This window comes from Cygnus atratus, chromosome Z, assembly GCF_013377495.2.
Source record: "Cygnus atratus isolate AKBS03 ecotype Queensland, Australia chromosome Z, CAtr_DNAZoo_HiC_assembly, whole genome shotgun sequence".
Taxonomy (NCBI): Eukaryota; Metazoa; Chordata; class Aves; order Anseriformes; family Anatidae; genus Cygnus; species Cygnus atratus.
The window spans coordinates 23,949,970-23,972,066 of NC_066396.1; the positions used below are offsets into that span (position 1 = coordinate 23,949,970).

Sequence of the window (22,097 nt, forward strand, 5' to 3'; positions counted from 1 at the left end):
TCTATTCTATCAGATTCCTGCCAGCACAGCCTCCTTCAAAAATGGAAACTATTGGTTTTTACCCTTTTACTAGTGGTAACAGCTGCAATGTACATTTGATGTCAGATAGTATAATCCAGTCCCATTTTCAGGACACTGGAAATGCTTAAACCTGCTGAGCCCAACTGGATTCTTACTTCACTACATCATACAGCATACAAAACTGTGATAAGACAGGCTGCATAGACTATGTACAAGTTTAAGAACAAACACGCTTCCTTTGAAGGACAGTAAAAGTATAGGAGAAAATCTGATTTCAGGGTGTGAAAGCAACGGTCACAAAAAATCTCTAGCAAATCTCTCTGTGATATACATGCAAGATATTTTATCTTTTTTCTTAACAGAGGTCATTGTAATACAATGGTAGGCTGACATGCCCTGGTTAGATCATCATCCGCAGTTTGATGACTTAGCCCCCAAGCTCCAGGGCCTCACACCTGTTGGATACAGGCACCTGGGAAGCTGAGGCACGCAGGGAGGGGATTCACCTGCCACCACAAGCAGAAACCTGCTCCCATTCCCCCTTATAAGTCATTGCTTTCTGCCTGCTGCAGAGACAGTAGGGGATGCTTTGTATCTTATGTTGAGTCTGGCTGACATTTCTGCCCCAGGGATGAGAGAGTACGACCCCACCAATATCCTTCTTTGACTCCTCAGTGTGGCCACCTACTTCCAGAGCTCTGCCGCCGCGCTGAGCAGTTCATTAACCCGGGCACAAACCACAGCCAGGGACCTGAGGAAGGGACTTTGCAAGCTGTGCCTGGTAGCTGTGTGGGTCCCAGTGGGTGCAGGGGAACACAGGGGACAGAGAAGGTGAAGCTTTCTGCACTGCTGTATGCTGCTGCACGCTGCCAGCACCGGGGCGGATCGTAGAAGCGAGCTGGCGATACCCGCAGAAACGAGCTGGGGAGACAAATAACCCTTCCAGTTTATTATGTTTATGTTAAATGACCACTCAGAGAACCATTCCAGTTTATTACGTTTACGTTTAGTGACCATACCCGCTGACAACCCCAACGCCCCCCCCACACCCAACATGGCGCCCCCCTCAGACCCCCGTTCCCGCCCAAGCCCCGCCCCTCCCGCAGGGCCGCCATGACGCGCGGCCGCCGTCCTGCCCACCCCCCCCCCCCCCCTTCCCCGCGGCGCAGCACGGAGCGCTTCCGGCGGCTGCGGACGTGGCGGCGGCGGCGCCTGCGCCCCGAGCGCCGCGCATGCGCAGAACCCGGCGGCGGCGGCGGCGGCGGCGTCGCGGAGCGGGCGCCCAGGCTGAGGCGCCCCCGCGGCGGGGGAGGCCCGGGCCGGGCCGCAGCGCCCCGCCATGGAGGAGAAGTACAGCGGGCAGGCCTTGGCCGCCGGCGGCGTGCTGGGGCCCGTGGATGTGCCCAGCGCACGGTAACGGCCGCGGTGGGGAGCGGGCGGGAGGAGGGTGAGGGCCTCACTCGTGAGGTGTTTTGGGGGGGGGGGGGGTCGTGAGGCGGGGGGGGGCGGTTGGGGGTGTGAGGGGGGGGCTTGTGGGGTGTGGAGGGGGTTGGGGTGTGTGGAGGAGGTTGGGGAGGTGTGGGAGGGGGTTGGGGTGTGTGTGGAGGGGGTGTGGAGGGGACTGGGGGGGTGTGGAAAAGGTTGGGGGCTGTGTAGAGGGGTGTGGAGGGGGTTGGGGGGGGTGTGGAGGGGGTTGGGGGGGGTGTGGAGGCGGTTGGGGGGGGTGTGGAGGCGGTTGGGGGGGGTGTGGAGGCGGTTGGGGGGGGTGGAGGCGGTTGGGGGGGGGGTGGAGGCGGTTGGGGGGGGTGTGGAGGCGGTTGGGGGGGGTGTGGAGGCGGTTGGGGGGGGTGTGGAGGCGGTTGGGGGGGGTGGAGGCGGTTGGGGGGGGGTAGGCTTGGAGGGTATGTGGAGGGGGTTGGTGTGGATATGGCAGCCCCCGGTGCTGATTTTCTCCCCTCTCCCGCAGGCTGACCCGGTACGTCGTGCTGCTGTGCTTCGCAAAGTTCCTGAAAGCCGTGGGGCTCTTTGAGTCCTACGACCTGCTGAAGGTGGTCCACCTCGTGCAGTTCATCTTCGTGGTGAAGCTGGGGTGAGTGTGCCGGAGGTGGTGCCTGTTGGTACAGCACGCTTTGGCTGCGGGTTCAGGGTCCTTGTCGAGATCATACTGGGCGCTGTGTTGTTGTGGAACGATCAAGGAGGAAAGGACATCGAGGTGGATCAAGGAAATGTGCTGATCACACCAGTGTTTTTCTCTCTTATCTGCACTCGTAATAATTTCAGAAGCTGCAAAGGGCTACTTAAGAATTGATGGTTTATGATAGTACTTGGTATAGAAAACTTAGGTGTGTCCGTATTTTCTTAAGGTGTAAAAGATGAGTGCTTTCCTGTACAACTTGTATTCTTGTAGTTCTTACAAGCTTCAACTGATATTTTTCCCTGATTGACAATTAAAGTGTGGAAATTGGTAGCAAATATACAGAACCAGCCTTTGATAACTTACAGGCGTGGTCCTACTTCATGTTCAGATGAGACGATGTGGAAGAGCATTTCTGTAGGTTGGCAGCACTGAAATATTTCTAAGATTGAAATGTTTCTGAGGTTGGCAGCACTGAAATGTTTGGGACTTCATTTTCTCCCTTTTATTTCAATTTGTTGACGTTTCTTGGCTTTTTGGTAGTGTGTTCCCAAACAGCATGGTCTTTTTTTCTCCATCACTTATCCTTGATCACAGCTGAGGAAGAAATGTCTTGTTTTCTGACATTTCTAACAGAACGTTGTAGTCAGCATTCAGTATGTGAGGAGGCCTTTGGTTGTATGCATTTTGCTAACAGTAGGTACGTTATTAGTACTGTACCAACATCCTCCTAAAAACTTTTCTGAGATCAATTATTTTGATTTTTGTAAGGCAAGGGTAGATTTGTTCAAGCATGGTATTGCTAGACTGCCAAGGGAAGTGGTTGTCCTGCTCTGCTCTGCACTGCTGCAGCCGCACCTCAAGTACTGTGTGCAGTTCTGGGCAGTGCAATAAAAGAAGGACATAAAACTGTTAGAGAACGTCCAAAGGAGGGCTACAAAGGTGGTGAAGGATCTAGAGAGCAAGATGTATGAGTGGCGGCTGAGGTCCCTTGGTTTGCTCAGCCCAGGGCAGAGCAGGCTGAGGGGAGGCCTCATGGCGGCCTGCAGCTCCCTCACGAGGGGAGCGGAGGGGCAGGCGCTGAGCTCTGCTCTCTGGGGACAGCGACAGGACCCGAGGGAACAGCAGGGAGCTGGGACAGGGGAGGGTCGGGCTGGGTGTTAGGGAAAGGTTCTGCGCCCAGAGGGTGGTCGGGCACTGGGACAGGCTCCCCAGGGCAGCGGTCATGGCACTGAGCCTGATGGAGTTCAAGAAGCGTTTGGACAATGCTCTCAGACACATGGTCTGAGTTTTGGGATGTCCTTTGTGGAGCCAGGAGATGGACTCAGTGATTCTTGTGGGTCCCTTCCAATTCAGGGCATTGATTTGGATTCAGGGCTAGTTCAGAACAGGACATTGACTGTTCCCCAAAGATCTTATACGTGAAACTGACCAGAACCGAAGTTAACTTGTCATCAACTTCTTACTAGTATCTGAAAAATACAACTGAATAATGTGTGCTTTTAGTGAAAAATAGAGGAAGCTCTTTTGTAAACAAAGCGTGAGATGAGGAGAGCTGGTTTGAATAAAAAGCTAACTGCTAATGCATTAATAGAGAAAACTTTCTCTTTTTAACAGGTCTGCATTTTTTATGGTTTTATTTCAAAAACCATTTTCTTCTGGAAAGGTTGTAACCAAGCGTCAGGTGAGTTTGACATATGTAATAGTAATTCACATCTTTGTAGATACTCCTGACAATGTGGTTCTTATCAGAAATCACTCAGGAAGAGGAACAAAGGTTCCTCCACTTGGCAGATGTGGTTACAATTTCCAGAAGTATGTAACTGACTTTTTGTCTACGGCACTGTAAAACACAATCAACATACTTAGCTTTCGTCAGCTCCCATAGATAGTTCGGTGAAAAGATTGGTCTTTGGCTCCATGGATGCATTTATTTGATCTGAGGACTGGACTGTTGAAAAGAGCTTAGTCTACTCAGCAGACTTTGACAGTCTCAAACAGCAATTTCCAGTCTGCCAGGGTGTCAAAGTGCTCCAGTTGTGCCCCTCTAACCCACCAGAATGCTTTCTGCAGGCTGCGTTGCAATCAGGTTGAGTCTAGCTGCTCTTTGGAACTGTGTGGAGTTCCCAATATCCTGAGAAGTAAGAGCAGGGCTCAGATTGCAACCTATTCATTTGCAGGAAATAATTTTTTCTACCTGTCCCATATTCATCTTGTTTGCATATAATTGTGTATGCAAAACTTGATTCATGCGGTGTTACCAGAATATGTGAAATACCACTGGAGCGAATATGAAGGATAGCCTCAGAAATGTTTCAAATGTTAACTGCTTTCATGATTAGCCATATATGGTAGAATTTTAAAGTGAACAGAAATAAATTACATCTTTGGTTCAAGTACAGAAAATCTTTTTATGGTTTCACTTTTGCTTAAAAGTAAAAAATAAAAATAAATTTTAAAAAATGAATTTTGAAGATGTGATGTTAGCCATAGGGAAGTTTGTTTCGTTTAATGCATTTCCAAACCGATTTTTTTTAAAACTAGCATTTAAAGTTAGTAACATATTGAATAACTGAATTATAAACTTATTCCAGAAGAAGAAGAGTTTAACACATGCGTAATTTGTAAATTACATGCGTAATTTGTGAAATTAAGGTTTTAGTCTCTGTATCTTAGATGGTTTATCTAGTGCTGTCTATGTTTATCAGATATGTACAATAGATAACCTGTCAAAAATGCTATTTTCTAAACGGACTTCAATTTTTTCAGTATATATCTAGAAGGCTCTTTTTTTATTTTTAAAGAGCTCTTGTGAGAGCTGTATCATAGAATCTAGTACTGTGGTAGAAAAGAAATGCAAAAATTGTCCCTAACATGTTCAAACGGACCAAAGCTGCCTGGCAAAGTAGATAATAAAAAAAAAAAAAACTCTAAATTTTGCAGAACTTGCAGAGCATGTGTTTTCGCCTGTATTTCTGCAGCTGAAAAGAATGTCTATGGCATGTTTATTTTGAAAGCGTGGAGAAAATAATGAAATACCTTTCTTTTGTAGTGGATCAAAATTTTTAAGCATGCTGTTGTGGGATGCATCATTTCACTCTTGTGGTTTTTTGGCCTTACTCTTTGTGGACCACTCAGGTAAATATATATTTACTGTAAACAAAGTTTTGTCTTTTTAAACTAATTTTTGTGATCTTTTCCTTGTTTTCGCCTTCGTTTTTCACTTTATATCTGTCAGCCTGTGGTGCCAGCATTGATTTCTTTTTTTTAAATGAACTTTCATGCTTTTTCCTGTGAGTCTGTTTTACCAGGGAAAAGTTGCATGTAATTTTCTGTAGAAATTTTAATTTTCTTTAGTCATTGTTGGACAAGATTCCAGTGAAATTCTTGACAATGGTTAAACCCTTGGTGTGAGTGATACAGCAAGGTAACTTGTACCGACTGTGGTTTTCGTTGTTACCTTAGTGTGGTTTCTGTAACCCCATTTCTTGAGCAAGTTAGTACTTTCTTGCATTACTACAAGGAAGTTACAGTTTAAAGTAGTCCATAAATGCATGTTTTTGATCTGTTACTTGACTTATGAAGTTGTTTTGTGATATACCTGGATGTCACCGGTTAGACCTCTTGCAGGTGGAGGCAAATAGATTTGCAGTTATCCTTTTGAGCTGCTTAAGCTTGCTGTTCAAATAGCAGGATAAATCTCTAACCTCTCTGTCACTGAATTTTAGCTGAAATGTATGCTGTCAAGCTCTTGAAGCAGACTTCTAAATGGACGTGGGACCTGAGTGTCTATTTCGCTGTTTTTTTTTTATAGGACACTGCTGCTATTTGAACACAGTGATGTGGTTGTGCTGTCACTCCTTAGTGTCTTGTTCACAAGCTCAGGTGGAGGACCAGCAAAGGTATTTAAATACAAGTATTACTTTATCCAGAACAAACAGTACTTTAGACCGATTTTCATAGTAGCTGTGTGGTTTTTTTTACCTTAATTAGTGGTGAAATTATACTACCTGAAATAAGAAATAGGACATCCAGAGAAAAACAGTGGGTGAGGCTGCTTGAGTTCTATGACAGATATCTGAGTTTTTCTGTTTGTGTGTGGAAGAGCACCTTGAGAATGATTTTTGCACTGTACCATTCTTTGTAAAGGGATTTGGGGTTCAAACCAACAAAAGAACGGACATGTACACAGTGGTCTTGGCCCTCAGGCACTGACAGCAGCAGCACAGTCTTCAGATTCCTGCCTAACCTAGTTGGTTTCTGTAGCTTTTCACATACTTTATTTTTCTAACAAAAAGTTCTAACTGCTTTAATTTGTGTATAAGCTTGCATCTGCTGAATTCTTGGCCCTGTCTTTCACTTAATCAGATCTATACATGAGACATCTTTTGTGTGAGTCCCATCGCACACAATTTCAAAAGATATTGTCAAATCATGCCTAATCAGCCCTAAATGTAATGAGCTGATCGCAGCATTTAGCAGTCTTTGGTCACTTCCATTCAAAAGCAGTGACAGCTGAGGGAAAATACCTGATGATGGTGTATGCTTGAGGCTAGAGTACTTGCTGTATAAGAAAAAGTCTGGATTTTGACTCAGGCTTTGAGTGTCACAATCTGTCTTGTAAGTTATTTTGGAGTCCCAAAAATGTTTTCAGGTTTTTCTTAGAGTAGCATGAACAGCACTATTATCTTATGATGCTCTACCACACCCACACACCCCCTCAAACTGAGATTGTTTCGGGCATCCAGCATGAAACTGTTCATCAGAAAGATAAATTCTTTCTTCAGCCATTCACTCAAATGGTAAGCTTAGAGTTGACCCTTTGAGAAAGAGGTTCTTTGTGAATCTGTATCTTAGTAGATTACACCTAGCAGTTAAGCTGCACATCTAAGATGGCAGAAACATGGGATTGATAATCCTGTCCTCTGAATGTTTCAGCTTTATGAAGGGAACTGTGGTAAAAGAAAGTCATCCAATTTTCCAAAACAATATTGTGATAGCTGTGTGTAACTTAAGAGGATGAATTGTAATAATGGCTTTTAGCTGTAGGTCACAGTGTTTTGCCAAGATGATGAATACCAAAATAGCAGTGTTTTAAGTCAAGATAGACAAGTAGACTTCTCAGGCACCTGGGAGTTCATAATCACTTTTGTCTCTTCGTCATGAAAGCACTTGCAGAGCTCTGATTTCTTAGAGCCTTCACACAGGGCTGTAGCCTTTACCTCCCCTAGGACAAAATTCTACAGTTATCAACTAGGTCTTCTTTATAATTCCTTGATACTACACAGAGTATTAAGTCATCAGGCTTAAGTAGCTGTGCATTCTGACAGCCAGAAATACGCTGTAAAGAAAGAAGCAAACATTTGAAGTTCGTAAGATTCAGTGTTCTTGTTTGTTAGAGTGGTGATTTACCCTGAGTTATGTAAATCTGGAAACTGGAATAAATATGAAACTGTGTTGTCACAGTCAACTTTCTCCAGAAATGTTTGTTTCTTCATGCTTTTCTTACTGAACTAAAGTATGCCTACATTGACTGGAGGATCGGGAAGGAATGTTCCTAGAATTTTTAACATTAATCTTTTACATCATATTATAACTATTTTTCTTCCAGACAAGAGGTGCTGCATTTTTCATCATTGCTGTCATCTGCTTACTACTTTTTGATAATGATGACCTCATGGCTAAAATAGCAGAACATCGTATCCTTTCTTGCTATGTGTTAAGAGCAAGTGCTTATTACTACTGGAGCAGGGAGAATAGAATGTTAAATTGAATGCACCATATTAAATATACTTGTATTTTTCTTGATAGGAATCTTAGCTTACAATAATATTATAGCGTAAGATTTTATTTCACATCTAAATGCTGGTATTGGCAGATGAATGAATGGCGCTGCTTGCTTTGTCGATAAAATCTGTAGCTGTGTTTTAAGTTCAGTAGTAGTTAAAGGCTGCCTTCCCATTTGCATATATTGCACATATCATATCCATTGAGGATTGCTTCTTTGATCAGCTTTCCTTTTTTAGAAATTCTATACATAATGGCTGTAGCCTCAGTGTGTGCAGTAAACAATTGGCAGCCTGCTTGGCAGCCTTTCTGTTATATCCAGAAAAAATTGTTTCTGTGCTCTTGGAAATGTGTTAGTAGTGTCACTTCACCTGCTATTCCGAAGAACGGTGTGAAGTAGCCTGCAGTAGCTCCAGTAACAATGGAGTTTGAACTTCAAATGGAAGTTGACTGATAAGCTTCCAAAGTCACTAAGTATGTGAATTTTGAAATAAGTTTCCAACAGGTCTTCTCAGCATAGTGAAGTCTACTGGGAAAAGACCTTGTATTTAAGGGTGTAAAGTAACAACACAGTCATATGAACAATGGCAAGGTGAAAGTAAACTTTCTTGAGGAAGGGTGAAAACGTGGAATTACAGATGCAAATGGTATATTCAGAAACAGTATTGATTATTCACTTAAAACTCAGTTAATTAAATTCATTGTCAAAGTGCCTTTTAGTAAATAGTTTTCCCAAAAGCTATCAGTAGTTCAATATTTGGTGGATTGTGCTTGTCAATTTCTCTTAGTTTTCTAAATTTTAGGTATATATGAACTGAAAAAATACAGATCATGTTTTAGACACGTTTTTGTATAGATCACAGACGCATTTTTATAAATGATGTTTTAGACACATTGCCATTTTAGTGCTTTTAGTAAAAATCGAATTTCAATGCTATTGAGTGTATTTTTCGAAGTCTAGTTGCCAAGATTATTGTGAACTCTGTATCTTGACTGATATGCAGTATTTAGCAGTGAATGTGTTCTTGTGTTTTAAACTATTATTAACTGTTTTCTGTGGAAATATTTTCATCTTTCATGAGTTTTAAGTATCTCCCAAACTTGTAACACTTATTTTGAACACTTATTTTGTTTACTTCTGTTTCTGTGGTCTTTTGCTACCTCTGCCTGTTCTTTGGTGTAAGGAAAAAAAAATCATCTGATGAAATGCTTCCTTAATTTTGTGAAGCTGAGGGGCATCATGACAGTGCTCTTACCCACGTTCTGTATACAGTCATTGCTTTCCTGGGTGTTGCAGATCACAAGGTAAGTTATTTCTTGTATTTTAGTAGGGTGGTGGGTACTTGAGTTTTGTAGGTAAAAATTTCAGCAGCTCAGAGTTCAGCAAAGCCTGAATCAAAACCAAAAAGTTCAACACTCCCCCTCCAAATTAGAACTAAACCTGCACTATAGTTTTTGCGTCTTGACCAAGTTTTGGAAATATTAGAAAGAAGCCAAAGTGAAAGCCAAACCCTTTGAAGTTTATGTATGCTTTCAACACTTCTTTTGTTTTGTAATGGAGGATGGGAAATCAAGTCTTTTCTTTTGATTTTTTGACTTGAAAGATTTCTCTTTCTCCTCTATGCTGTTCACTGCCAATTTGCAGCTGTTGTATGCCAGTTAATGTTGCTGAGAGTTTTAAACTACAAGCTTTTTTTTAAAAAAAAAAAAGTAGGCTGTTGTGGGTAGTGCAACAGTATAATCACGTACATTGATTGCTTTATAATTTATGTATTATTGCTTTAACTAGAATAACAATCAGAGGAAATATCCCATCTTTGTTTTCAGTTGATAAGGAAAACATGTTAACCTTTTTCATGTAAATATGACTTTGTTTAGAGTGAGGTATTAGACTCATAAGAAATGATAATGGGATCTCTCTGCCTTTCCAGGGAGGAGTACTGCTTCTGGTACTGGCATTGTGTTGTAAGGTTGGTTTTCACATGGCTTCCCGAAAGCTTTCTGTAGATGTGGGTGGAGCCAAACGCCTTCAAGCTTTGTCTCATCTTGTTTCTGTCCTTCTGTTGTGCCCATGGGTCATTGTCCTCTCTCTGACAACAGAGGTAAGGTATCAAGTACACACTGGCAAAAATAAATCATTTTTTGTGATGCTTCTGTTTGTGAAGTGCACCTTAAAGGTGTTTTAAAGGAAAAACTTAAAACTACAAAATTTGCCATCTATATTTTTCTAGAAAGCTGTGATTGAAGTTGTTCCTCTATATTTTGATGTGCATCTTCATGTGATACCTTAATTTTCTCTTGTACATGATAACGTTATTTTATCTTTCTAACTTCAAATATATTCTGGATTCTTTTGCTAACATTACACAAGGATTGATTACTATAAATACGTGTTTTTTTATTTTTTGATGAGGAGTATATATTGTAATTTAAAAGACATGTTCATTATGACTTCCTGCTTAGATTGGAAGGATAATAGAACAATGCAAACATGGCATTGCACATAGGATTGCTTTTAAGGACAGGAAGATATTTTAAATAAACTACACAGATGCTTTTATGTCTTCTATAGCTTGAATGTTGGTTTTATATGATCAATTGAAAGTATAAAAGAACTGATGGATTGCTGAAAACACAATGAAAGTGGACTGGATTTAATGCTGGGTGCACAAACATATCTAATAGTGAACAATCCTGTTTGAAATGTGTTTTCATTGCAGAGTAAAGTAGAATCTTGGTCTTCTCTCATCATGCCTTTCATAACAGTCATCTTTTTTGTTGTGATCTTGGATTTCTACGTGGAGTCCATATGCTCCGTCAAGATGGAAGCTTCCAAGTGTGCTCGATACGGATCCTTTCTTATTTTCATTAGTGCACTGCTTTTTGGCAACTTTTGGACACATCCAATAACAGACCAACTTCGAGCTATGAACAAACCACCACACCATGAAAGCACAGAGCACGTTCTTTCTGGAGGAGTGGTAGTGAGTGCTGTTTTCTTCATTTTATGTACGTACTTATATTTCTCTTTTATTATATCTATTATCCATGTTATTTTGAAGCCAGTAAGAAAATGGCTGTGTGCAAAATGCTTTTGAATGAGCTTTTTATGGATTCCTTTGAACAAAAGCAGCCTGCAACGTTGTCCCTTTACTATACAAACAAAAAATGCAATACCTGTTCTGTTGTGGAAGTGATGATCTGATCCTACATAGCAGTGAAGTGTAATGGTGAACCTTAAGATGAAGTTGGCAATCACTTTGCTGCCTTAAAATTTCATGTAAGCTTTGATTGCTGATAAAATGCGTTGTTTCTAAGCTTCACAGCTATTTCATAAAAACAAAAACTTCAATACTTTCTTTGCAGCTGCCAATATCCTGTCATCCCCCTCCAGGAAAGGGCAGAAGGGCACCCTTATTGGCTATTCCCCTGAAGGCACTCCTCTGTATAACTTCATGGGTGATGCAATCCAGCAAAGCTCTCAGTCATTACCCCGGTTTATTAAAGAGTCACTGAAACAGATCCTTGAAGAGTATGATTCTAGGCAAATCTTCTATTTTCTGTGTTTAAATCTGGTAAGTCTTCTTGTGTGTTTTTTTTTCTATCTCAGTTGTACAGTATTAAGAGTTATTTTAAACACTTCCCATGATTGGTTGTTTTTTGTTTTTAATGGCCCTAGATAGAGTATTTTCATTAGATAAAATCTTAAAATAGAAGAATTTTATGCTAATCTTGTAGTAAGTGGCAGGTTACATTGATCCTTTGTCACAATGGAGCAGTGGTTCTATGTGTAACTGTTGCACCAGTAAGTAAAAACAGGTGTAATAGTAGGAACACTGGGTCCTGTTCAAGATGGAAGTATCACAATGTTACCAGCAGACAAGCTGAAAATAATAAGGCCTTCATGGCTGTGAATGGCAAAATACTAGAGAGTGGGATAGAGTAATGTCATTTTGGACCAAACAGTTTTCATTTCTAGCTTATTTATCATGAATAGGAAGAGGTTATGAAGTAGGCATGAATCTTTCATCTGCAGAGACCTCTGTTCATTCCTTGGCAGTTACCCAATAAAATGGGGAAAAATCTGAAGTATCCATTACAACTTTAAGAAATTCCATTATGAAATTTAAAAGACGGGAAAGGAAGTCTGTAGGCAGACCAGTTAATAAGAATACTAAATCATACAAGGAAAATGTTTGTATTAAAAATGTTCCTTGTTGTACCCTTCTCAAAACTAATTCCTAAGATTTAAGCAGTCATCTAATCAGGGAAGAAATTTTTTACACAGCAGGATACTAGGATGTAATTGGGAATAGCTTCAGCTGCATTTTTTTAATAAAATGGATTTTTTTGAATTCTTCTGTCTGATTTGGAATCTGGAGCAGAATTGATAGCAGTTAATTTAGCCATTTGCAAATGCCAATAATTGACTATTTATTTCAGCCACCCTGATGCTGATATTTGATTCTTTACAGAGAGTGCTCAAGCTAGCCTAACATGAAGAACAACTGCCTTCCTTTAGATATTTATAAGTTGACAGGTTGTATACCTTAAGTATACATATATATATATATATATGCGCATATATATACACACATATATATATATATAATTAAACAGGTGTTCATAGGAGGTTTGGATTCAGATCACAGAATCCCAGAATGGGTGAGGCTGGCAGGGCCCTCTGGAGGCCAGCTGGTCTAACCTCCCTCCTCAATCAGGGACACCCAGAGCAGGTTGCGCAGGACCACATCCCAGGTGGCTTTTAAAGATCCAAGAGGGGAGACTCTACAACATCTCTGGCCAACCACTGCCAGTGCTCCATCACTTGCACAGTTAAAAAGTGTTCCCTTATATTTAGACAGAGTGGTGGAACTTCTTTTTCTAGTTCAATTGAACTTTTTTATTTTTCAATGATTTACAATGACTCTTAAAAAATGAGTCCGTAAGTGGCAGACTTGAAGCTACCATGAAACTGCAATAATCACACCCATCCTGACTATTCATTTTTGTAGACACTTAATAGGAAACGTGTGTAAACAGCATTGCTTTCTACACTCGTGATGGATCAGATCAAAGTAGTTACACTGTTCTATGACAGCGCTTAAAATTTTGTCTGCATCGTATTAGTTTAAAATTCTAAATCAAAATGTAGATTTCCTTATTTACTCATGTATCTAAGGCTTTAAGGGAGAGTTGGTGCAAGAGTATCCCTTCATAGACTTGGAATATATCACATGTTTTTCTTTGATTGGAGGAGAAAGAAAATGGTCTGGAAATATTTAGAATGGTACCGTTTGAAAACTAGCAGGCATACTATGAAAAGAGTTTCTGGCTGGATACCAAGACATTAAATTACAATTTAATCTTCACGGGAAAAATTCAAACTTTTCTTCATTTTAGGCTTTCACTTTTGTGGAGCTTTTTTATGGAGTATGGACCAATAGCCTTGGTCTTATATCTGATGGATTTCACATGCTTTTTGATTGCTCTGCACTAGTGATGGGGCTTTTTGCGGCACTGATGACGAGGTGGAAAGCAACTCGCATATTTTCCTACGGGTATGTATATTAACTTCTTTAATGACTACATGAAAATTATCCTACTTAATCATTTTCAAAATGTCCTACTAAAACCGTATGTTCAGGATGTTTTTAATTGTGTGCGCTTCTCTGTTTGGTTTTGGGTTTTTGTTTTTTTTTTTGTCATTTCTATTCTACTCCTGATCATGTCGTTCCACTCCTATCCCAGCCTAAAAGTGTGTGAAATTTCATTAGTGTTAATATCTACAAATAAATCTTTATCACTGTGAATATTATTTAGTAGTTGTCTCACTGTATTTATGTATTTAATAACAAAAATATTTGTTATTCAAAAATTGAAAGTTGTTGTTCATATGGGGATTTCACTTCCATTGACATAAGTAATAATTGTGTATAGCCATTTAGCAGCTTGAAGTCTTATGTATGTAGCATATATTAAAAAATATTTGTGTTATTAAAATTGTGCTATTGATACATGGACAGTTGTGAACTAGCCACCTGTTGGTCAGAAATAAATGGCTAAGAAGTTAAGGCTTGATTTTGTGGCATTGAGAGAAAAAAACTCAAAAGTTGTATTAGACATATTACAACTTCATTTGTTATTACTTTTAAATTTGTTCAGGATACTCATTATTTTCTCTCAAAAGTACTTATGTTGGCTTTCAGATATGGACGTGTAGAAATTCTCTCCGGTTTTATTAATGGCCTCTTCCTGATGGTAATTGCTTTCTTTGTCTTCATGGAATCGGTGGCCAGACTGGTAGATCCGCCAGACATAGACACAAATATGCTAACTGTAAGTTTTGTCATTACATTTGAATATTGTTTTGCAGTTGATGGTCCATTTATGTTCATCTTTAATATTTAAAAAAAGAGAGACTAAAGTTGCATACTCAAGATCTAAATTATGACTTGACCCTTTAATGCATAATTCCAATTTTATAATTCAGAACACATCTAAATCTAAAATATGGAGATATATAGGACTGAATATAATTTAATTGTATAAGTTAAATTGATTTTTTTTTCAGAGGTGCTACAACTCTAATCTATTAGATAGTTGTCTTTCTGTGACAAAAGGTACTAAGGAAATAATCTATACAAGACTAAATTTGGTTCTACTGCTTATGTAAAACAGTGTCAATTATTACAAAAAAAATTATGCTTATCTTTGAGAAATCTCAAAAATCATCAGAATTCATAATGTGTTGCTGTTGGAATAAATTCATAGCGTGTTACTGTTGGAATAAGCAGTCATGAAGCTGTTGAGTAACTAAGTTAACTAACAGCATCTGTGTTTCACTGCTTTCCAAAGCCTCTTCAAGGTCTCCTTATTTAGGTTTTCAGGCTTTCATTGTTTTCTTCCAAAATATGATTGTATATTTTTCTTGAAACTAAATTTTCTAGATCATGGAATATTGCAAGTCCAAGCCTACATTTATAAAATTCATAGTTCGACTTGTTTTCTGTATGACACACATGTGAATTCATGTGTGTGTCATACAGAAAACAATGTGTTTTCACAGTGTGTGTGTGAATTTTACCTACATAAGAATTGTGAATTTTTTGTAGGTAAAATTAGAGGCGTGCATTGCTGGAGTCAAGGCCTGATTTTTTTTTGTCTTTCTAATCTTCAATATTTGTCCCACTTTCACTGCCAATTTTTCTGCTTGCAGGTGGGGAGGGTGTTAACCTCTGTACATGAGTCCTATTTGCATAGCCAAGGAGAGATCTGGTAGCCCCCAAGCAGGACTTGTTTAACTCCTGTATTAGCTGGAATTACAGTGATTTTTTTTCAAGAGAAGTATAGAAAAATATGCAGACAGATAAAAAGCACAACTCAAACAGTAATGCAGTAATTGCATTAACTACTACTTCAGTTAACTACAATTTTAGATGAGTGTACATGTCCTAAATATTCTTACACTTTTTTTTTTTTTTGCCAAAGAATGCCAGCAGAGCAAAGCTTGTAGCCAAGCCAAATTCTCTTCTTGGAAGTAAATGAAAACAATCCCTTCCTTGTCGTGATTTTTGGATGTTAGGCTTTGCATTTTGGTGGTAGAATTTTGGGGGAAAGTAGGGGGAATTGTATTTTTTTTTTTTTTTTAGAGGAAAATAAAAATCCTTTGAAACCAACTTGTATACTGACATTTTGCTGATGAGGACCCCACACTGGAATAATCCGTCTGTTGATGTTAAGGCTTCCAGGTTTTTCTTAGTTCAGGTGTACAGTGTTTCTGATTACCATGTTCTAGAAAAGAAACCTGAACACCTAGGAAGATGTAGTGACGTTAAAGACTTCTCTCCCTCTCACAGCCAGTCTCTGTTGGAGGGCTGATCGTAAACCTTGTTGGTATCTGTGCCTTTAGCCACGCACACTCCCACGGGGCTTCTCGCGGAGGCTGCCATTCACACGATCACAGCCATTCTCACCACGGGCATGGCCACGGCCACAGCCACGGGCACGGCCATTCCCACAGTGACCATGGGCACAGCCATGGACATTCCCACGGATCTTCTGGAGGAGGCATGAACACCAACATGAGAGGCGAGTACGGATTGTTAAACCATAAATGACGTGGGTGTTCTCCAGCAGAATTTTAAGATTTTCATAAACCCAGTACTGCATACCATTCCTAAAATATTCCTCCAGAAGTGATCTGGCAATCATTTAATGTGGTATACATTAATTTCTCAGTGTTCTTTCATAAGTGAGTTTGACTTGAAGAAACGTAATTTGAATCGTTTATTCACGCAGCCCTCTCAGATGTGGATAATACCCAGGGACCAATAAAAAGCATTAATCTATAGTCTTAGTAACTAGTCATTATAAACGTTACTGAAAAAAAAATAAAGTTGTTATCTCAGAGTTCCATCTCAAAATGCAAGTAGAAGGTCTCTGTCTATAAAGTTACTGCCATACTTCAATGCGTCATGTTACAGCTGGTTGTAAATCACTGGGGGGAAGGGGTAAAGAAGCAGGAAGAGCAAATGCAGACCAGGAATCTGGGGTGTGAAGCAATATGCTTCTACTTGTATTTGAGAAGATAAAGCGGTAAAGATGAAATTTTCTAAATCTAAAATTGGAATCTGGTGACAGCAGTATATTTAAAATTGCAGAATAGCTGCTGCTTAGAATCTTCTTTCTTTCTCGTGAGAAGGTAGTTCTATACCAACTGTTTCACTTACAAAAATCAAAAAGGAATGGGCTTTTGTGTAAACTTGTCAGAGCACCAGAATTTTAGCTAAGAGACTGATATTTCATTGGTTATTTTACATCAGTCACAGTTAAGTTGACTCCTCCATTGACAGATATTTTTGTAAAGTCTGCCCATACTCATTCTTCCAAATCCTTGTGGTTAATAAGCACTAGTTTTACAAATGGTTAAAATTTTTTTCTATACCATTTGAATGTACACTGGAAATGATGCCCATGATTAATGCAATATAAAGGATTATTCTTATTATTGGTAGGTAGGCAATATTCTTATAAAATCTGAACAAAGCCTACAATAAAAAAAAAATAACTATCAATACTAGCACGCCGGTGCATTTACAGTGATCTTTTTTCTTCTGTTGAGGAGCAGTGTGCACTGATTCCTCTAGAGGGAGTAAAATGATGATGCTGTATAGTAATAATCCCACTAACAATATAAAGCTGCATTTACATTTTAATTTGTAAAAGTCTGCCTGGATTATTGTACTGTAGAGTGAAAATTGTGGTGTTTTTTAACATTGATTTGTGATTAAACATTAGGAAAAACTAAATGTTTTCTTTCATTTTGTAGTAGGTTAGGCAGATAGTTACCTTCTCCAATCTTAAGGGATACTAATACAGTAAAACCCACAGTGTTACCACTAATGAGCATATATGTACATTTTAAGCACAAGTGTCCAACTTAATCACTCAGTGTATTTTGTTTTCAGGTGTGTTTCTGCATGTGTTAGCAGATACTCTTGGCAGTGTTGGTGTTATCGTATCCACAATATTTATTCAACAGTTTGGATGGCTGATAGCTGATCCGCTCTGCTCTCTTTTTATTGCTACATTGATTTTTCTCAGTGTTATCCCACTATTGAAAGACGCCTGTCAAGTGCTTTTGTTGAGGATACCTCCGGAACAGGAGAAAGATCTGCATGCTGCTTTAGAAAAGGTCAGAACTAAAATTCAAAATGCTTTCATATACAAACGTATGAAGCTGTGCCTGCCCTTAATAGTCGGTAAACTCAAGCAGTTCAGCCTGACAGCTTCTGTTGTCCAAGACAACTTTATGTCTCAAGTTGTTTTAAGTCTGCTTGGCAGAGATGTGACAGGACCAGGAGTTCTACTGATTAAAGATGTTTTGTAACTAAAAAAAATTATCAAAATGAGTTTTATTCATTGGCACCATGTATTGTTTTTTTGTTTTTATGGGTAACACATGATTTCAGGTAAATATGGTAGCAGTGTCAGAAAGGTGCTTAATACTAAGAAAGTAACAGCAATTCCCAAAAGGTGAGAGCTGATGTGTACAATTCAGGTTGTAGGATTTTATCTTGAGCCTGTGATAGCAGGTTTTCTTAGTTGTCCCATACCACAAAGGACATGCTGGTTCAGAGTAGGTAAGATGGGAAAAGTAATGCTGTTTTTGCGAATTAACGTCCTCACTCTAATGCATTCTCCTCCTGCCTGCCACGCTAAGGTATCTACTTTGAAGCAGTACTTAGTCTTCACTGCTGGCTCAGTATCTGCCCAAAATCACACTGTAGATTTCAGTGTGGAGGGCTCCTTGGTGTCAGAGAACTACTTATGGAATTCTGAGGATGCCATCAACTAGAGGTGAAAGGGAAGTCTATCCTAATGTTCTTTGTCAATGCAGGGGGAGATGTGTTCTTGTCTGTGTGAAAAATGAAAGAACATGTGGAAACTGGTTAGGAAAGGCTTGTGTCACGAAAGGATAGTGAGGTACATGTTGGAATGTTACCTCCTGAGTAGGGAAGACAAAGTAGTTTTGTGAGGCTGAGGAAAAAAGTACTTTTTGAAAACAGTTGAAGAGCAAGTAATTAAATAGCAGGAAATACATTTAAAAATGCATTAATATCAGCCGATACAGTTGTTGTGGGTTGGCTGCAGCAAGGTAGCCACATAGCCACTTGCTTGCATTCCCCTACAACCACCGCCACCCTTAGTGGTACAGGGGAGAGAAAAGGAAGAACAAAACCAAGAAAACTCGTGGATCGATATAAATGAAGTTTTACAGGTGCAGGAAAGTGTAGTGGTGGGGAGGAAAGCACGGGACGCGAAGGAAATCACTCTCTCCTCCCACAAGCAGGCTGATCCCCAGGCAGTCTAAGCAGCAGCCACCTTGGAAGCTGATAACCTCCTTCTTCCCCTATCTGAGTTTTTATTGTTGAGCACGATGTTATAGTACATAGAACTCCCCTCGGGCCGGCTGTCCCTGTTGTGTCTGCTCCCAGTTTCTGGCCTAGCCCCAGCCAATGTGCTGGACTAGGGGCAGAGTGGTGGAAACAGGATAATGTGCAAGCGCTGCTGTCCCTGAATGTGCCTGGACAGTGTGCAAGCACTGCTCACCAAGCATGGAAACACCAGCGTGTTACCAACACCATCTTGGCCACGAATTCAAAATGGAGCATTGTGCAGGTCTCTGTAAAGAAAATTAATTCCATCTTAGCCAGACCCAGTGCAAAGATCAATTTCAAAAAATTAGGAATTATGGGAGTGTGTTTCTGTGCAGTGTACAGCTATGATAGCTGCCTATCCTGGATAGTGTGGTAACAGATGCCCTAGATCTGATGAAAAGGCCAGGCCAAAGCTGGTCTGTCTGTTGATGTTATTGTGACCTGAACAGTTTTTTTCTCATCCAAATATTTAGCATTATACTCTGCAGGGTTTTCGTTTAGTTTGATTTCTAACTTCTTGACAGTAGCAAGGTGGCCTTTAAGTGCTACATTATTTCTGTGTGTGACTTAGGTGGAAAGCTGCTCTGCTATAAAGCTTTGTTTCCGGCTGAAATATTTCCTATCAATATGCATGTGCATGCACAAGTTTAAAATGTGTTCTTAAAAGTAATTGTTGCTAATGCAATTTTTTTACAGATTCAAAAAATAGATGGGGTCATATCCTACAGAGATCCTCATTTTTGGTGTCACTCTGCAAGTGTTGTGGCAGGTACAATACATGTGCAAGTGGTATCAGATGTGATGGAACAACGAATTGTACAGCAGGTAAGGTGCAAGGTTTCTAGACCCTATTCTCTTAATTTTTTACTCTGTATCCTTATTTCAGTCATAGAGTGAAGTCTGAAGCTGCAGTTCTTGATCATTTTTGTAAGCTATTAGTTAACGTTTCAGAGATGGTCTCTCATGCTTGGCCTGCCAGCTTGGAATTATTCAGTTGGCCTAAAAGGGTCACCTGCTAAAACTTCTAAACAAAAAAAAAAAAGGAGAGAAAAAACATTGATTGTGAAATTATATCTACTGTGAGAAAAGGAGGAGGAGGTTAGGTTAGTTCCATGTTTCAAAACAGGCACTAAGTGGGAGCTAGGGGGATGTGAATGCTAATCATGTGTTTGTTACTTGCTTACTAATATTGTCAGCCTTGGTTTTTTCTTTCTCAAATACCTTCAAAAGGTGTTTATGTCTTTATGCAAGGCACTGAGAATTACCCGTTATGCAGAAATCATAAAGCTGTACTCTACAAAGCAGGTCTTCACTTCTCCAGGAAATTGAAATTCTTTGTGATAATATATTTTTAATATGTAATATTTCATATTGAGAATAGCGTACGTTATTGTTACAACACTTTATATGCATTTAATACTAATGTTAGCCATGCTGTTTTATTCAGGTTACAGCAATTCTGAAAGATGCTGGGGTAAACAACCTAACTGTCCAAGTAGAGAAGGAAGCTTATTTTCAGCACATGTCCGGCCTCAGTACAGGATTTCAAGATGTCCTTGCAATGACTCAACAATTGGAATCCATGAAATACTACAAAGATGGTACTTACATCATGTGACATAAAGTTGGGTTATTCAAAGGGTAAATGGTGAAGCTGTAGGATTCCGTATCTGTATTATTTTTGTCAGGAGATCTTGCACATACCTGTACAGAAACAAATGTACTATATATTTGATTTTTTTTAAGCATTGTATCTTTATTAAGATCAGATCAAGATGCTTTTATAAAGGAAATTAGGACTAGAATATTTGCTGTATATGTGAGAGTAATGGAAATCTTATATACTGTACATCATGTTTATTAAACAGGAATCTTGCCACTTGTGGATGAGCATGGATATATTCCATACTTTCACTTAAGTATGGCACAGCATGATTGTAAATTTGTTAGCAGGGGAAATGGAGATAGTTTACATTGGAATATAAACAAAATCAACTTTTTTCTTCCAAAAGTAGTTGGAAGACTGAATAAAAAATATTCACGTATTTATTATGGGGAGTAAAAACTAAGCTGAATACAAAGTCAAGTTTTTGCAGAGTTTGTTAGGTAATATACAGTTTTTATGTTTTGTCTCTGCTTTTAACACTGATTTCTAAATTTAATTTTACTGCATCAGAGCAAATAGTTGTTACCATTTTAAATTTATATCAAATTATTTTTTAAGGGAGAAATCCACTTTAGCAGTGAGAAACAGGGAGGAAAAAAAATGCAGACACTTTCGTTTCCTGGGAAGACTAAGAATCTAAAAAACCCTCTACAATGTTTTTTTTCATACCTTTTGTGTGAGTAACTGCAAACACAGTAGTTTGAAGCTTAAAGAAATTCATCCAGGAACATCATGGATGCTCAAACTCAGCTAAACTTTTACCTTTTTAAGATAAATTTTTCAGTCATTTACTTGATTTTTATCATACAGAATAACTACTTGGATGGACTTCATATTTGTATATTTTTTGCTATAACTAATACTAAATATTCCATAGCTTTCGTTTGTGCCAAAAGTCTATTTTACATTGGAAATTAATAGACCAGGAAGAGCAGCTGAGTGACCTGGCAGGTGAAATGTTTGCTACATATGGCTCACTTTACAGCTAAGGAGCTGTTCAGTTGCTTTTTCTTCCTTGACTTTTGTTCGAGATAAGTTGTAGTGACTGAATGTTTAGCTTGGCAGAAGGAAAAGAGCCTTCCATTCTGGGTTAAGTAACAGAGGCATGCTTGAGCTATTGGATTTAAAAAGAAAAAAGGTGTTCAAACTATACCATAATACAGTTACAGGTGTATTGTAGCTAATTACACCATTATATATTACTCAAGGAAGCAGTCCAGGTTTAGAGTGCTAAACTGTAGTAGTCTGAGACTTGTCAAGCTATTGAAACAAACTATAAATACAGACTTGGTGATTGAAAAGAGAAGAGGTATGTTTAAGAAAGAATTAATGCATGTTGTAATCTTAATACTGTGGAAAAGACAAATCTGTCTTTAGGGAAAACCTGCTAACAGCAGTAATACATGTGTTTGGAGGTGCTTACCCTTACATCTGTCTGTCTTCCTTTGCCCCCTTTTCTAGTCTGAAAATCCTTAAAAATTTTCCTTGAAATTCAGCAACCAATTCAGTGGTTAGCAAGAGCAAGTACGTCTTTCAGTGTTCTGCA

General features: G+C 39.4%; 1 protein-coding gene across 1 annotated transcript; it reads left to right on the forward strand.

Annotated features, from left to right (window-relative positions):
* The first annotated feature begins 1,274 nt into the window (after nt 1-1,274).
* Nucleotides 1,275-20,770, forward strand: SLC30A5 (solute carrier family 30 member 5). The gene is made up of 16 exons (XM_035553551.2): nt 1,275-1,434; nt 1,988-2,110; nt 3,773-3,839; nt 5,208-5,293; nt 5,970-6,057; nt 7,767-7,854; nt 9,171-9,247; nt 9,874-10,044; nt 10,663-10,951; nt 11,309-11,517; nt 13,346-13,503; nt 14,152-14,281; nt 15,802-16,033; nt 17,413-17,639; nt 19,582-19,710; nt 20,333-20,770. The coding sequence occupies exons 1-16, from the start codon at nt 1,361-1,363 to the stop codon at nt 20,501-20,503; spliced, it is 2,319 nt and encodes a 772-aa protein (XP_035409444.1). The 5' UTR covers nt 1,275-1,360; the 3' UTR covers nt 20,504-20,770.
* Nucleotides 20,771-22,097: the final 1,327 nt, after the last annotated feature.